Source organism: Myxocyprinus asiaticus, chromosome 17 (assembly GCF_019703515.2).
Source record: "Myxocyprinus asiaticus isolate MX2 ecotype Aquarium Trade chromosome 17, UBuf_Myxa_2, whole genome shotgun sequence".
NCBI classification, from domain to species: Eukaryota; Metazoa; Chordata; class Actinopteri; order Cypriniformes; family Catostomidae; genus Myxocyprinus; species Myxocyprinus asiaticus.
The window spans coordinates 31,913,774-31,931,890 of record NC_059360.1 but is presented as its reverse complement, the minus strand read 5'-3'; the positions used below and the strand labels follow the sequence as shown (position 1 = coordinate 31,931,890).

Below are 18,117 nucleotides of genomic sequence, written 5' to 3'. Positions count from 1 at the left end.
AGAGCATGAGGCTCATTCACCTGAAATCTCTAATGTTATTAACTGTATTCACACAGCGTTTTATTATTTGACTTAATTTCAAATAAAAAAGGTCTGAAATATCACACGCTCTACAACGTGAAGTTTTAATGAATTTGAATCTGTATCTTCTACACAAGTTATTATTAACAGTAACACATTAACAGTAAATTGATGTAAATTAATTAAAACGCAGCCTGAGTGTATTAAAAAATACACTGAACTGAAAATATATTAAGAGGAAAATACCAGTACTCGCATTTCTTAGATGTATTTATTTAAATGATATTTAAACAGTAGGCTACATGCACATACTTTGATGTCGGTTTCATGTTTTCACATTTCCCTCTACAGTAAGGAATTTTTCTCCGATGCAACGTTTAAGTTTGCATTAGAATGGCTGGTCAATCAAAAACAAACTTTATAAATAAAGCTGTGAAAGAAAACCGTGTCTTGTATTTTTTGAGTCTCAAGCTGTTCACCACTTAGTTTATTATTATTTACTCTTTATGATTAATCGATTTTCATTCATTAATGTTAACAATTGTCAATTAAGACAATTTCTTAAAATTTGCAACCCTAAACAGTATATTAAATGCATTTAAGCCACACAACATAAATCCAAGTTCTCAGGCATTTTTGGCCACAAACACATCTCTTGTCCTATTCTGAACACCTCCTCCATCTGTAACACTTCCAGCCCACACAGAGAGCAGTTGTGGCCTGCTTGCTGAATTGTCCCTGGGCAATAGAAACTGTACTGCTGTTTGCATGTTAAACAAAGTTCTCTCACACACAGTACAAGAGATTATTGTAACTTCACCCTCAAGCAAACACCATTAAACTCTGAGGCAGTTAAATATGACATGTGCATTATGTCTGTGCTGATGGTAAAAGATGTGCACACCTAAAGAGCTCTCGTAAACAGGAGTTCTTGAGTGACATTCAGTCTGTATTGCTATTCCAGCTTATTTCTCTTCATCAAACTTCAAATACATACAGTAGGGCTGAGCGATAGGACGATGTAATCAGATTTCGACAATATCTGGGCAATATCCCGATGCCACTTGTGACACTCATTGGCAGACGATGTCAATATCGGGAAATGACAAAACCATTGAGCAAAGAATTCGCCAAATATATTAGCCCAGGGTATGAAATTAGCACCCGCTACCCACCAACTGCAGGTATTTCATACGCTTATCTACCTGCCAATGTGGCGGGCGACCTGTAAACCGCTTGAAGTGACACATGACAAGAAATGCTGAAATGCATAAAGACATGCGCTTGAAGAAACAAACTTTATTATATTTTTAAGAACAGATGAAAGAAAAGCTGTCAATACGTGTGTCTGATTCGCTGTTTGTTAGGAGGTTCAATGTTGTCTTGTGGAACATGCACATGTAAAGAGTTATCACATTCTTTTCTGTTTCAGTCGTCTAATATATATATATATATATATATATATATATATAAATAAATGTTTGTATTTAAGAAACAAAGATGAAATTGATGAAATCATAAAATAATAAAAAAAAAAAAAAAAAAAAAAAACAGTCACCTTGAACCTAAAATTGAGTTCTATTTAATTTTGTTTAGGCAGCATTAACGAAAAGCAATACATTTTTATTTTTATCCCCTTTTCTCCCCAATCTGCGATGCCCAATTCCCACTACTTAGTAGGTCCTTGTGGTGGCGCAGTTGCTCACCTCAATCCGGGTGGTGGAGGACAAGTCTCAGTTGCCTCCGCTTCTGAGACAGTCAATCCGCGCATCTTAACACGTGGCTCGTTGTGCATTAAACTGTAGAGTCTCACAGCATGTGGAGGCTCATGCTACTCTCCACGATCCACGCACAACTTACCACGTGCCCCATTGAAAGCGAGAACCACTAATCACAACCACAAGGAGGTTACCTCATGTGACTCTACCCTCCCTAGCAACTGGGCCAATTTAGTTGCTTAGGAGACCTGGCTGGAGTCACTCAGCACACCCTGGATTCGAACTTGTGACTCCAGGGGTAGTAGTCAGCGTCAATACTCACTGAGATAACCAGGCCCCCTACGAAAGGTAATTCAAACACAAATTCGATGAGAACACAGTGGAAATTATTAGGCAGCATTAATTTGGGAACACAAGGGAATTTATTAGGCTTCCACCTAATAAGCAAACTGGTGTTTTCTATTCATTTAAGCACAGACTAAGTGAAGTAACTAACAGTTCTAGCTGTTTTAAGAAAGTAGAAATTATGTGGGATGTGTTTAACTTTTCTAGAGGTAATGGTTTATTTATATTTCAATCATTATTATTATTATTATTATCATCATTATTATGTTTACAACTATAATTGTCTTTAGATCTTGATTTGTATTAGTAATTTTTCACCTGTTGTTGTAGACGGAAACTTGCGTTATGGGAGGTGGAGGGAGTTGGAGACGGTAAATGTTTGAATTTAGTGAGGTTGTTAGTAATAGATTCTTTGACCACTTTGTTATTTTAATTGTTTTTTCGTTTAGTTTGAGGTGCAATTTGAATTTAGAAATATCTTTGATATCAGTTTTTCTTGTTTCAATAAATGAACTGTATTTTTTTTTATCATTTATTTAATAAAAATCAATAAAACAAAAATATTCACTGATCCTTCGGCAGTGGGCCTGACGATGTAATCGGATATATCGCAATATTTTTCTATAAAAATATAGTGAAAATATTTTTTGCATATTACCCAGACCTAACATATAAACACACTACAATTTTAAAGCAATTGGATCACTCAAAAATGACAATTATTTTTCATATGTATTTACTCACCCTCATGTTGTTCCAAACCCACTGTAATTAATTTGTTACAAGGAAAACAAGAGCATTTTTCCATTAAATTAAAGTGAATGGGGACTGAGGCTGTCGGTCCATAACATTCTGCCGAACAACATATCTTTAAATAGCCTTTGTCGTATGAGTTATACATAGTGTGCGTCACCTTGTTTATCCTAAATTCTGTGCTAAACCACAGAATGAAGAACTGTATTTACCCATTCACATGGAAAATATATGCCATCGTAAACACCAATGAAGTGGTTCTAACGCTTGGAAAGATACAATTACTGAGAAAAGAATGTCATTGAAATATGTCTCACATTATTAAGAAGTTATTTTCCCTTTGGGTAATTTAAAGTGTTTAGCTCTAGTAGGTTTGCTACTGCTCTGTCTGTGTGTGTGTGTGTGTGTGTGTGTGTGTGTGTGTGTGATGACTAAAATTCCTAAGTTCTGCAGCATGAGTTCTAATGATGTATAACAGAGGGCAAAGCACTAGTGCCAGGCTGCTGAATCAGAGAGAAAGTGAGAAAGTTAAAAGACAGTATGAAGAATCTGTTCTGTTAAAGGTCTATTCTCTTAGCACTACTCATGCTCTTGTATTGAGTTACTCTAATTAATAGCGGAGTGTGACACTCAACTTAGAGTGCAGTGATTTAACTCACTTCTCACAATGCCAGCTGCGTAGGGTCAAAGTTCAAATGCACCATTCACACTCAATAGATTACAGAGTTAATTCATCCAGTTTTTTAACCCTTCCAAGTACACTTTAATTAACCAAATGGATAAAATCACTACTGCCATCAGTATGAACTTTGGTTTTGCTCAGTGTTGTGTTTGACTTTGTGATTTAAACAGTATATGCATGTTGACTGTTCAAAGTCACAGTAGGTATGTCAACAGTTTCAGCACACAAGCAAGAAAAACGAGCCGCAGGCCTGATGCGGAAAAAAAAAAAAAAAAAAAAAAAAGATATATAGAAAAAAGTGAACAATGGCAACAGAACCATTCTGTGCTCTTGCTTATAGTTTGCATTTAACGTACATAGACAATGTTATGGATAAATGAACAATGGAACAGTTCACCTAAAAATGAAAATTCTGTCATTAATTACCCACTCTCATGTTGTTCCAAACCAGTATGACCTCCTTCTTCCAAGGTTCACAAAAATTAGATGTTAGGCAGAATGTCAGCATTCACTTTCTTTGCTTCTTTTCTGCCTAACATGTTTTGTGTTCTATGGAGGAAAGAATGTCCTACGGGTTAGACTTGGAACAACATGGTGAGATAATGATGACAGAATATGATTTTTTGGGTGTACTATCCCTTTTAATGTTCTCAATCTAAGAAACCTACAACAGCTGAGAAAAAGTGTCAATCCCCACACACTTGCTGAGATTTACGTGTGCCAAGCTTTGCTGAGTAGGAGAGAGCTGTAAGGTGTAGGTGGATGAATCCTGCAACTAATCATTCAAAAGCTTAGTTGAATGCCTTAGTCATGGAATTGAAAATGTTCTCAGCTAAAAACAGAAAGTAACTCAACCCCCAAGTTAATTTCACTTTTAACGGTCAGGAATAGAGAACATTCAGGGGAATCATGAATGAAGGGGAAGGTGGCCGATATTTCCTGTTTCAGTCAGGGAAAAGGCACAAATACACCAATGCCAACACACACTTGCTGTAATTTTCACATGACCCAAACAATCATCTCAGAACTCTCTTATTGCAGTGCCACAGTAGTTCTATCCTGTCACACAAACCCATTGAGAAATGCATGCATGAACACACAACTGGTTTCGAAGCCTCGAGACTTGCTGTGTACTGCCAAAGCAACAGGCTCAATCCAAACACCACTTTCCAACATAGCCAGACATCATGATAGAAAAATAAACCACTATTCAGCCAGTTGGCCCTCAATTGGAGTAATTCATTTTTAAAACCCTAAACTGTTCTGCAAAAATCTAAGAATGTTCAAACTACCACTTCAGACCTTAAAGGTGCACTCAGATCTGTTCTTACAAAATTATTAGGAACGAAGGTAACAATGGCATGACAAAATGGCATATGAAACAGGAATATGTGTTCACTACCTTTAAGTGTTGAGACCGCTGCCATGTTGATTCTTTTTACATGATGTCACGCCGTCATAGAATGTCACAGAACCATAGAATTCTGAGTTTACAACCTAGAATTTCGAGTTCTAAGAAAATTTTATAAGTCGGAATCTCGCAATTACTAAAATTTCGACATGACGTGAGCACACCATAGAGCGCAACAGTCTGGTTCCGGAAGTAAAAGTCCCATTCAATTCTTCCATTGACTAATTGATTTTCAGCGATAACTTATAAATATTTAAAGACAAACCTACTGTGAGCTCCAAGGTTGTTCATCGATGGTATATGCCTTTGTTGAAGCCATCAGTTCGCGTTATTTCAACTTCATTGTTTAAAAATCGTGTTTAATATCGGAATTCCTTGTGAACAACAACACTACTCATGGTCCAGCAGTGAAATATCCACCAATCAGCGAACCGCGAACAACAAAGCCCACCAAACATGTCCAGCAGCGACCGCCAATCCAGTGACGCTGTAAATGACGCAATCGAGTCAATCATCCTATAGCCTCAAACTACATATTTGTATATATCTAAAAAATTTTTGGCAGTAAACATAAAATTGTATATTGTTTCTCTATTTATATTCAATAACCAAAAAAATCAATAGTTTTACATATTTCCATTGTTTTTAGTTTGATTATGTAATTTGCAATGCTTCACGGGATTGTAGTTTGTGTTCTTGTGAAAGATCTAAGTACACAGTCTTGTACCTTTGTCTTTTTGTCTGACTTTCAAATACTTTTTGTCTTTGTGATTCACCTCGAAGCTGGTTGGTTTGGTTCATGGCTAAGGAGTGGTGGTGGTGTAGTGGACTTAAGCACTGAACTGGTAAGCAGAAGGTTGTTGGTTCGATCCCTGCAGCCACCACCATTGTGTCCTTGAGCAAGGCACTTAACTCCAGGTTGCTCCAGGGGGATTGTCCCTATAATAAGGGCACTGTAAGTCGCTTTGGATAAAAGCGTCTGCCAAATGCATAAATGTAAATGTAAATTTAGAAAAAATAATTGGGAAAAATACTTCCAGAACCCAGACAGCTGGAAAGTGGCCGGCACTCTACAAGCAAGTTGATTTTGGCTGGTCATGTGACCCTAACATAGCGGACCCTCTCCATGTAGAATAAAACAGCTTTTATAAGGTTCCTGATTTGACTTTCAGAATTACTATTCATTTCTTTAGGAGTAAATCTTTTTCAATGCTGAAAAAAATTACTATGCATGCCTTCAAAACACTTAATTTAAATGAGATGTTAAAAGCAAAGGATAGACAAGAGGTATTGCAATTTACTGTATGGGCAGTGCTGGTCAGATAAATAAGATATTGAGCTATTACCTAATTTTGTAATTTGGTAACGTGTGCTTCTTCTTGATGACCCTCTTGAGCTGGTTCACTATGATAGAGGTGAGCTGGGGCAGGGGACGACCCTCAAACTGAGACTTCACCTCAAAGTCTATGAGCGGGTCCTCCATGAAGGAGAAGGACCAGTGCGTGAAAGGCATGCGTGTGAACTGCAGCTTCAGCCGGCCGACCACCCGGGTCATCTTCACAAAGAGATAAGCCGATTTGCCGAATACTAAATCAACATCAATGGCCAAATGAAAGCCGCCGTTATATTCCAAGTCCACATCAAAGTTCAGCTCCTCTGGCATGTTGTCTTCATTGAGAGCCACGGGCTTCATGAGTTTGGCTGTTTTGAAGACGGGCACAGAGTTGCCCAGGGAGATATCCCGCAGACTGAGACCCTCCAACAGGCGCCCGGCGGTCTTGGTTTGGAGGAGCTCCTCGAACTCTACCTTGATCTTTTTGGTGATCCAGTGCCTGACCACTGGGGTGTCGCGGAGCTCGCGGAATAAAAACAAAAATATTGCGTTGAGGAAATCGCATGTCTCCGCTTTCGAAGTGTGGAGAGGGTCGCTCTGGGAAGGCGGTGGCGAGGACGGCTGTTGTTTGGGGCTGCTGCCGGGGACAATGGGTTCTTGCTGTTTGGGAGAAGCGGCCTCTGGTTGCTTGGAGGCAGAGGATGTGATGTCTTGCTGTTGTTGCTGCGTTGCTTCGGCTTGTTGATTACTAAAGTAATCCTTCAGCGCGGGATCAGGAACTGTTTTGACATACTGCACTGTCCTCGCGACAGGCTCGGGGCTCCTTCGGTACAACAGGAAGAGCTGCAAAAGCAGCGTGACGACGGCCCCAGAAACAGCAGAAATTAATATCAGGTATATCATCTTTGCCCCCGGATCCCCGCTGCGGTGCGCGCGTTACAGTGTACTCATGTTCCGCTGTCAGTCCGATTGAACAAAAGCGAGTTCCACCTGGCCGCTCACAAAGCTGCCATATCATCTGCTTCTTTCCTGAGCTTCGGAAACTGCTGCTGATTGGTTGGACGTAATACGACGTCACGCGCTGGAGTCGTGCGTCATGACGACATCTGCCGGGCTGTCACCGTATGGCTGTGAGCGCGACACCCAAGGTAACGAGGCCGCACCTTGGCTGAGATGAATGGGCTGCAAGAATCTCAGTGTTTACATGGGACTTGTGCCAAGCTAATGCGACACGTTAAATAAGATTGTGATCTTTAACTTCGACATATTTACAGTATATGATCTTTTCTGAAGTTTGCAAAACACAATGGTGACTGGTACTGTCTTCCACTGTCACAGGAAACTCTATTCTGTCATACATGCTGCACACTTGAATGGCAAAAGAGTAAAGCAAAGACGATTTTTTAATGATAACTTGAAGGCTTTCTACCTTAAAAGAATATTCCAGGTTCAGTACAACTTAAACAGCATTTGTGGCATAGTGTTATTAAGTACATTGAGGCACTTACACTGGAAGTGAATGGGGCCAATCCATAAATGTTAAAATTCTCCCTTTTTATAAGTGTAGCCACAAGATATAAATAATATGCATGTTAACATGATTTTAGTGTGATAAAATTGGTTGCTGACTTTCATTTCGTAGTTATTTCCAATTCAACTTCATTGCCATGATGTTGCTAACACTGTAAACCCTAAAACGATGATTTAAACAGCTTTACAGCACAAAGTTTTAACAGAAGAATTAATATAAGTGCTTTTATAAAAATATAAGCTTCACATTTCTGTCTTTTAACCCTTCACATTCAATATAAGAGCCTTACTCTAACCTAGATTTTTGCTTTTTTATTTTTTTAAAAGATGGACAAGTTGAAATTATTTGTATTATTATTATTATATTTGTAAAGTTTTTGGTAATCAACATTATGCCACAAATGCTGTCAATTGCACTTAACTTGTATTGAACCCAGACTATTTTTAATTAAAAATAAAAAGATGAAATATTTTAAGATAATGTTGATGTACATTTCATTCAAATTAACATTTATATAATTTTTTCAAGTCAGGATTTTTTGTCTTCACACAATCACTGCATAAAACATTGGGATATAATATTGTTTTGAAGGGGGCAGTGTTTACCCCCATTTCTGCGGTCTATTTATGAATTCACTAGCAATTGTTTTAATCAAAAGGTAATAATTGTCCTCTTAACCATGTGCATTGACTCAGGTTATGTTATAATTAGAAATGCTACAGGTCATTTGTGTATTTGACCTCTGAGAGGTGACTGAGGGTCTGACCCATGTCAGGAATGCAGTAACAGTGCTTGCTCATTTAGCCCGGCTCCCAGAGAACAAATATACATGTGAGTTGTAGTTAATTCATTGATCATTGATCAAATTAAGCAAGAGTTTATTGTGTGTAAGTTTTAGGTCATTAATGTACCACATGTATTTACTGACACAGATGCATTCTTAGCATTTAATACTAAAAGTATATTTCTGCCTAACTTTGCTCTGTTGCATTTGAACATATTGTTCTCTCGTCGTGTTTGTTCCAGCTGGATATGGCCTGTGTTCCAGTCGGGGCTTGACTTAACCTTCGGGAAAAGATATTCTCTGTTTTGTTCTGTCTAATGGTGTCATTGTAGGAATTGTTTGGAGTTTTGATAGTTGGAGAGAGAGACTAAATCAGAGGGACTGGACACCAGCGTATCTAAAAGGAAACTCACCTCTGACTCGTTTCTGCTGACCAACTTGACTTAGTATCTCAAAAACACTATGTTGGGATGTTTCTAGTATGATCTGTACTGTTCACCTATCAGAACTCTGTACTTGTAAGAGATTATGTCATTTCATTTGGATATGCCTAATTACTGTTGTTTCGGTAATCTGAGTTAGTTCGAGGTTAGATCCTTAACTCATTTTCAGTTTCTGTCTTCTGCCTTTGGAAATCTGGTAAACTTTGTCTTCAGCAAACTCTCTCTCAACTGATTTAAACTCAACTTTGACTCCTGGTTTTCATTGTTCATATTGGTCTCTCTAATGGGTCAAAATATTACAGTTTACTGCAAAATATAACAGTTTACTACAAATGTAAATTTGTTTACCATGTGAAGTCTTTCCAAAAAATTAATTCTTTCTGTCGAGAAATTCGGTTTGCCAGAATTCAACCAGGGGACCGGGCCCAAAAGGGGTTTCAACAAACTTCCAAAAGGGGCTGCAAGATGACAAAAAATTATTTAATAAATTACATTGCTATAATCGAATTAATTTAAAGAAATAGATGCGCATGCGTCAAGCACTAGGAATTGTAATCAAGCTTGAAATCATGATCGTGCCTAGAGATGGCAATGGCAGTCAAAATGACTTACATTTTGGTCTGTTCTCAACCAAAACCGATTGGATCGCTTCAGAAGACATAGATTAAACTAATGGAGTATTATGGATTACTTTTATGCTGCCTTTATGTGCTTTTTGGAGCTTCAAAGTTTTGGACCCCATTCACTTGCATTGTATGGACCTACAGAGCTGATATATTCTTCTAAAAATCTTCATTTGTGTTCAGCAGAAGAAAGAAAGTAAATGAAGAGAGAATTTTCATTTTTGGGTGGACTAATGCTTTAAAATGCTAAAAGCCACTTTAAAATTAGGCCTAAAACATATAAACCTGAAATTTCTTGAATCACAAAATCAATGATTCGTTATTTTAATATATTAATACTCCTAGTTTCCTTTGAATATCGTCTAGGACCGTGGGGGGCCTTGGAGTCAAAAAGGTTGAGAACCACTGATTCATCGACTGTTGTAGTTTCTCATGTATTGTGCCTGCAATATTGAGCTTTGTAAATATAATATTTTACATGCTTAATAGAAGTGGACAGGGACATTTTTCAATTATTTAAACAGCGATACACTCTCACAGAGACTAATCTGCTCAAAAAGACATTTTCTCTGAGCGAGGGAGCTGCTTCTGTGGACAGTGTTCTCAGCCATTAGCAATGAATATATTAAACCACTGGCCATTAACTTGATTGAAACAATTAATCCCAACCTTGGGTGGCAGAAATGCTCTCTCACAAATCCTGTTTGATCTTTATCAACTCATGTTTCACTAGTGCTCGAAATCTGACCGGTTTCAGTCCAGAGACACACATTTATAATAGATTACAATAGTGATTAACCAAATCCATGCTACCCATTGTGCAAAGGTGCCTGGAGTTGTTCCTGGAAGGCAGCAGAGGCCCTAACCCCGTTCCCAGCCGTAATCCTGCCAGGAACAACTCTGGACACAGCGCCATCTTGTGGAATGGAAAAGATAACACCCTAAAATTATAATTACACTTGTAGAAAAAATCTTCCCCCAATATAGATAGATACAGAAACAGCAATTATTGTGCTGCTACGTGATAATAATATATATATATATATATATTTTAATAATAAAAAAAAAGTTTTGAAACTAAGTTAAAGTGTAGTTGAACAGAAGATATGATAGGAGAAAATGTGTCTGTGATGGATTATAATAAATAAATAAAAAACTCAGAATCATGCAAAGGATACAAAGAAAATAAATAAATGAATAAATAATTCGCTTGAAATTGGCTTGAGTAACGTGAGAGTCTCTTATTTTGTCAGCATGATAAATTAATTAATTTAACTGTATGAAATTCATATTCATTGCCCAAGATTCTGCAAATGTAGGATACAATTAGGTTGAATAACTTGTCAAACAAGAATTTGACAAGACCCGACTAAAACATTACCTAAAATGTGTTTTTAAAGAGATGTATGAATCCATTATGTTTACTTAAAAATATTCCATACATTATGACCAATAGGTATAAGCATACAACGGTATAAGGGCCACTGACAAAGAAGGTTGCCAGAGGTGATAAAAATGACAAATCTTTTCTAAATCTAGTTTAAAACACATGTCAAGTTTGTAAAAAATGTAATCATTGAGTCCATATTGTGTTTACAAATTTTTGAAAAATATTTATAGCATTTTCTATAAAATAATTTATTTACTGTAATGAAAAATATAATGTGTAACCATCAAGTAAAAGTTATTAAAATACTTTACTTGCACCTTGAAGACATGAGAGTTTATGCAACATTATCCTTAATTTCAACATGTTTTTCAACATATTTTTCAAGGTAATTTTTTTTTTAAACAAATATCATAACTTTCTAAGTCAAGAATATCATTTTTTCTCAGGGTTACTCCATATGACCTGAACAAAATGTGAATTTTCATCAAAATGTAAAAACATGAGAAAATAATGTTTGTTTTTTTTTAATTTTATGTGTTTGTATGTGTGTTTTATGTTTAAATGATGTTTTATGTTTACATGCCTAACCTACTAACCTAATGTACATGTTAACCTACATGTTGGTTCCACCACATGACTTTGTTCTGGCAGACAAGAGTTTTTCAAATATTAATAATATTTTAAAACAAAACTTTTTCACTGCTTTTTTTTTTTAAAGAACTAATAATAAAATATTATTTTGCACTACTCGTGCAAACACTTATTTTTTTCAACTTCACACGTCTCTGGACGGTTACACTACTTTGGCCCTTATCTATCATGGCCTCCTAATAATCCCCATCCCTGAATTGGCTACATCATTCTACTCTCTCCTCTCCATCAGTAGCTGGTGTGTGGTGAGTGTTCTGGTGCAATATGGATGCGTGGCATTATCCAGTAGTGATGGAAAAATCGGATCATTTTACTGACTTGAATCTTTGAGTCTCGTTCAGCAAAATGAATGAATCTTTTTTCAAGTCATTTAGTTAATTTCGTTCATTTGAGCAGAATTAAATTAAAATGTTACATTTTCCAATGTTACAATAGCCAAATCCCCCCAACACGTCTACTTAGGCAAACTTTGGTCATAGTCCCAATAAGGACAAATTTATAATGCAGCCAAGGACAAATGATGAGAAACAAATGATTAGTTCACCTCTGGATTGAATCTTATTTGAGTCGTTCGTTCTTTTGTCACGTGACAGCCGTATGTGCATAGCGAGAGGTGAACTAATAATTTCTGTTTCATGTACAGCGCCTATGCGGTTTTCACGTAACAAACGAACGGAGGTTGCGCAATGCACATGCGCAGTCAACATAAAATGAACGAATCACTGTCTGAGACTACTCGTTCTTCTGAGTCACATAAAAGATTTGTTCATGAACGACCCATCACTATTATCTAGGTGGATGCTGCACAGAGATGGTTGAGATTCCCCCTATACTATGTAAAGCTCTTTGAGTGCCGAGTAAAGCGCTATATAAATGTAAGGAATTATTATTATTAATTATTATTACTTGACATTATGACGTTTAAACCCCAGAAAAATGAAATATGAAACTGACTTTGAACTCAGTGATGAACACGTTCAGCATAGAAGAGATGTATTTAAGTAAATATGAATTACATTTTTTTGCTTTTGCTTTTGAATAATAAATAAATTTAATAGGATTTATCAGTTATTGAAGCTTGAAAACTTCATGTCAGGATGGCCGAGCGGTCTAAGGCGCCAGACTCAAGGTTCAAACCTTCTCAGGTGAAGAGAATTCTGGTCTCCGAATGGAGGCGTGGGTTCAAATCCCACTTCTGACAAATGACTTTTAGTTTGTCAATCTTGAAAATATAGGAAGATATATTATATCTAAATAAGGCATTGTGTGTAAGAACAATGTTAAATCTCAAATATAAAACTGCATCGCAAGCAGGCATTCGTAAAATGTAAAGAAACGGGCACATTGCCATCAATGTGAACCATGGTGATAGATTGCTTTAGTCTCGTGTTTACTGTTAGCGAGATCGATGTGAAAGGTCGATTGCTTTAGTCTGGCCTGTGGGTCCGCTTCTCTTCCTGGCGTTTGGTGGTCAGAGCCAAACCGACTTTGGTCTGAAACATAAAATAATGACTCGACCTCTACCAAAACCGTGGGAAAGGCGAATCCCTGGAACATTTACTGCACCATTAAACTATCGGTTCGTAAAGTAACTTCGATTTGAAAAAAAAAAAACGGACTGTTCGCATGCTAGCTAACCTGTTACCAAATGTACTTGACAAATTGCTTTATTGTATTATTATTGTTTTATAATAATATAGATACGTATCGAATGCTTGTGACGCAGAGAGAAATACTATTTAGTTGTGCTGTTGATGTTATGAAAACTAGTTAGCTCGTGCACGAGTACGCTAGTAAGTGTCAAAGTTCAGTGGCATGACCGTTTTTCAAACGTCACACATTCTCACCCCTGTTGTGGCTCAGCTAACTTTTATTTTAGACTAGAAAGTTAGTGACAACCGTAGAACTGTGTATATAGTATTATGTTGTTTTTATTGAGATATTGCATTTTATTGAAAGTTCATTCTTTTTTCCTATATCTAGCTCTGTTGACTTTGGATCAGCAGCACAGAGTGGGCCATCCGTGTCTGGTCCTCCGGTTCTAACACGCGTGACACCACCCATCCCTCCAAGACCCGTCCAACAGGGATACCGTCCTGCCTACAGCTCTTTTCCTTCCTCATACAGTCCTTATGGGAGTTCCATCTATGGGGCCTACAGTCCTTACAGCTACAGTGGTTATGGAGCTGGAGGCGGCCTTGGTTATAACCGTTACCAAACAGACGATGTTCCACCCAGCCGGTTTGTCCAGCAGGCAGAGGAGAGCAGCAGGGGAGCGTTTCAGTCCATTGAGAGCATTGTTCATGCCTTCTCATCAGTCAGCATGATGATGGACGCTACTTTCTCTGCTGTCTATAACAGCTTCCGTGCGGTGCTAGATGTGGCCAATCACTTCTCTCGTCTGCGTATCCATTTCACAAAAGTTCTGTCTGCATTTGCCCTGGTTAGGACCCTTCGATACCTTTATTGCAGACTACAGAGGCTGCTGGGATTGCGTCAAGATTTGGATGCTGATGACCTGTGGGCCGACAGTGAGGCCGTGTTGTCGGCTTCAGGAACCAGGGGTGCAGGGATAGAGGACCCCAGAGCGAATTCTGTCAAATCGTGGCCCATTTTCTTGTTTTTTGCTGTAGTTCTTGGAGGGCCGTATTTGATCTGGAGGCTTTTGAGATCTACTGAGGGTCCTGAGGACAATGGTGGGATATTGTCCAATACTTTGTTGGTCCATCTATTCATTTAGTCATTTCTTTTTTGTCTGTTCTCATGCCTTCTTTTTAACAAGTTGTGAGTGTTATTGTATAACTTTATTATAGTATATAAAGTCATGTAGTCATTCTTGGCTTACACCCTGATGGAATGGATTACATTGCACCACTACACAAGCCCCCCGAATGAAACATCTCTCCTACTTAATGAGCACTTGAGTCACAGATTTAAATCATTCTGTTGGTCAGTCATCCAAAAACCTTGCATATGTGTGAAGAGCAGTGCACAATAGAAAATATATGTTGACCAGAATGTGTTTGTGTCTGTTTTGATTGTGTTTGAGCTAAGTAACTTTTATAGCTGTCTCTGTACTTTTGTGTTTGATAAGAATATTAATGAATGGGTGTGTTCTGTGTTGTAGCCACTAACTGGGCGAGTGGGGAAGATGATCATGTGGTTGCACGAGCCGAGTATGACTTCACAGCTGCGTCTGAAGAGGAGATCTCACTACAGGCTGGAGACATGCTTAATCTGGCCCCTAAAGGTTTGAGATCATCACATTTTTTCACCATGGTCAATGGGCAGAAAGTGTAGTTAAACATTAAGCAGGGTGTAAACAAACTGGCTGGAAATCTTGTTGAGAAATTAAAATAAAACAACAATACGGTTTGCATTGTGTCAAAATTCCTTGTTGCATTAAAACTCATCAAATTGAACTGCCTAAGTTTTAACATTTGTAAAGTTTACATTTGGCTGATGTTAAGCAGAATATTTAAAAAAAGAACAAACAGACCAGATTTGGTCCTTGGTACTGACTAGGGATGTCCCGATACCATTTGTTTGAGGATACTTCATTTTTGGTACTCGCCGATACCGAGTCCAATACCTGTTTCTTTTTTTTTTTTTTTTTTTTTTCTGAACTTTATATCAACAGTTTATTTCAATTATATCATCAAAATGGTGTTTAAATAAATAAATGAATTAATTACAACTTTAATCAAATGAAAGAATAACAATTAATTTTCAACATAATGTATTATTTTTTATCAAATGATGTGCTTATACAGAATCTCACAGCACAATCCAAAACACTACATTGGAGTTATTTTTGTCAAATAAAGTGCTGCCCTACAAAGCATCACAGATGTGAAATAATGCAGCTTAATTATAATACAATTACTATTGATTTATTATCATTATTAGTAGCGTTTCAGCACTTTTCCACTGCACGTTACGGTTCGACTCGACTCAAATCTGCTCGCTTTACATTTCTGAGCTTGCTTTTCCACTGCAGTTTAGTGCAGCCTCAACGTGGGTGGGATTATAGGCTGATCGTCATAGTTGAGCCGCCTCTACTGCCGTGACATAATCTTCAACGCATCACAAACACACAACAAAGGAGCAATGGAAGATATCGAAGGAATGGTGTTCTTGATTCTCAGCATGTGGCTGTTTTTCACAGCAAGACGACAAACTTTGTTTCAAAAGAGGCTGACGGCAGCAAGACAAAATACCGCTAAAAAAACAGGAGAGTTTGGGAAATCATACACCAAAGCGCAGATGAGGACATCACTGTGTTAGCTCAAAGACAACACACGAGTGTAAGCTAACCTGCCGTCTAGCTTATAGCAATGTGTTTAGGGTCTCAATCGCTATACGTACCACTGTCGCAAAGCATAGAATGAACTAATGCCAATATTACGCTGGCAGTGACGATTCTCTCTGACCAATCAGTGATCTGCAGGGTTTTGACGTCACATTTAGTATCGGCTCGGCTCGCTTGGAACCTCGACCGAGGTGGTACTAAAAAAAAATACCAGGTACAATCCATAGTGGAAAACCCCCAAAAAGCGAGTCGAGCCGTACCGTGCAGTGGAAAAGCCCCATAAGTAATACAGCAAATATTACATAACTTTACAATAGTGATATATTTCTTTCATAATTTTTTCATTTAAATTAAGCTTTTATTTTGACAGAGCTTTTAATTTGAAGTGTTATTGTGTTATAATGTTAGATTTTCAGTCAGGAAAAGTCGGTCGCTATGTGACTCAAAGTGATTATTAAACCACAAAAGGCTGCTATTTAATTAAATAAGTATGTACTCTGTAATTTGTGCTCTGTTCACTGTCATCTGCAACAAACAGCGCGCAATGCTCATGACTGTTTTCCATTTAAGAGCCAAGGAGGAGCTTTAAAAGGTACATGCAGCTGGTGTCTTCACAACACATTCAGAAGCGCTCACATTTGAAGTTTTTGTGGTTAAATAATCTCACTAGGACATAACGTGATTTTAATTTGTGAGCTGAATGTTGAATTAATGACATTCATAAATCAGATAGTATCGGTTTTTGGTTTCTGAGCATTTTTAAGAGCACGAGTACGTGAGCATGGTATCGGACCCTATCGGGACATCCCTAGTACTGACAGCACTGATTTACAACTTGTACACAATGTATTTTGCTCTTATTTTCAGAACTACAGCCCAGGGTCCGTGGCTGGCTTTTGGCCAGCGTAGACGGTGAGACCACTGGTCTTGTTCCTGCCAACTATGTCAAAGTGTTGGGCCGGAGAAGAGGTAGAAAGCATGCAGAATTAGAGAGGCTGGCACAGGCCCAGCAAGCTGCTCAGAACTTTCCAGAACCCCAAATTGGCCTGGCTACAGACTCTGCTCTAGCTCCCAGCTCCAGGCTGCCTGACCCAAGCACTTCAGACCAAGATGAGCTACTGGAGTCTATGTATGGGGAAACACTAGGCCCTCACACTGTCCTGGAGGTGCAACCTTCCATAAACAACATCAGTAATACTGTAGTGATAACTTCAGAAAAGATAGACTTATGAGCCTGTATGTGTGGGAAGGCATGTGTGCGTATGTATGTGTTGGCTTGAGCTCAGTAGGAGAAAAACACCCTCTATAAAACTTGGTCTGGCAACTGAAAGAAGAAGAGGAGATAATCAAAAGTGAAGGACTTGAAGGGGTAGGTGAAGAGTAAGCTCCCTGATAATCAGTGGAATATATAGTTTGAACACCATAGCTGAGCAGTGAATAAAGCAGTTTCAGTAAACTGCTAGGCTTACAGCCTTTACTAATATTTGTTAGTAATAATTTTAGATTCTTCTTCCAACAAAAGATGTATTTCAACATTATAGATTGTCAGTTTGTGTTAATACCGACCTTTTACATAATAATGAATAAATTTGAATAACTTGGGAAAATGGATTTAGTTCATCTGAATAATTTCACATCAAACTTAAAGGTAAAAGGTTACATATATGTTGTCCTTCATGTATGAACAGTTAATGCATTTGATAAGGTTAAATGGGAAAATCTCAGTAAACATGCAGTCTCATCAATTTAAATTTGTAAGGCAACATTTATTACAAATACCATTAACGGAAAACATTTCACTATAAGAGAATACTCCCGCCTATCCTAATGTAATAGTTTTAGGTTGTTTTCCTCTAATGTTGTGAATATTTAATGTGCTCATTATAATTTATGTCATGGTTTGGTTTGTGTATTTTTTCTGTGTTAAAGCTTGTTTGATCTCCCTTACAATTAAGACAATGTGCAATTATGAAAATATAAGCAATTATTTTGTCAGTAAAACTTAAAGAACTTTGTGTTTTCATGTTTTCTCTATTGTATTAACTATATTAATTATACAGACCAATAATAAATACTCAGATATCAAGAAATTGCAGTGCAACTCTGCATAGTTATGGGCA

At 37.7% G+C, this 18,117-nt stretch overlaps 2 protein-coding genes and 1 non-coding gene across 3 annotated transcripts in view; 2 read left to right on the top strand and 1 right to left on the bottom strand.

Moving 5' to 3' along the window:
* Positions 1-7,305, bottom strand: part of LOC127455593 (PDZ domain-containing protein 8-like) — a 71,416-nt gene extending 64,111 nt beyond the window's left edge. The window contains exon 1 of the mRNA XM_051723617.1: positions 6,277-7,305. Coding sequence (XP_051579577.1) covers positions 6,277-7,166 — 890 coding nt within the window. The 5' untranslated portion in view covers positions 7,167-7,305. The remainder of the gene's footprint in view (positions 1-6,276) is intronic.
* A 5,471-nt stretch (positions 7,306-12,776) lies between these two features.
* Positions 12,777-12,886, top strand: trnal-caa (transfer RNA leucine (anticodon CAA)). The gene is made up of 2 exons: positions 12,777-12,814; positions 12,841-12,886. It is a non-coding gene; the product is annotated as a tRNA-Leu (tRNA).
* Positions 12,887-13,108: 222 nt separating this feature from the next.
* LOC127455597 (peroxisomal membrane protein PEX13-like) lies at positions 13,109-18,018 on the top strand. The gene is made up of 4 exons (XM_051723629.1): positions 13,109-13,264; positions 13,669-14,381; positions 14,813-14,935; positions 16,865-18,018. The coding sequence occupies exons 1-4, from the start codon at positions 13,194-13,196 to the stop codon at positions 17,227-17,229; spliced, it is 1,272 nt and encodes a 423-aa protein (XP_051579589.1). The 5' UTR covers positions 13,109-13,193; the 3' UTR covers positions 17,230-18,018.
* The last annotated feature ends 99 nt before the right edge of the window (positions 18,019-18,117 follow it).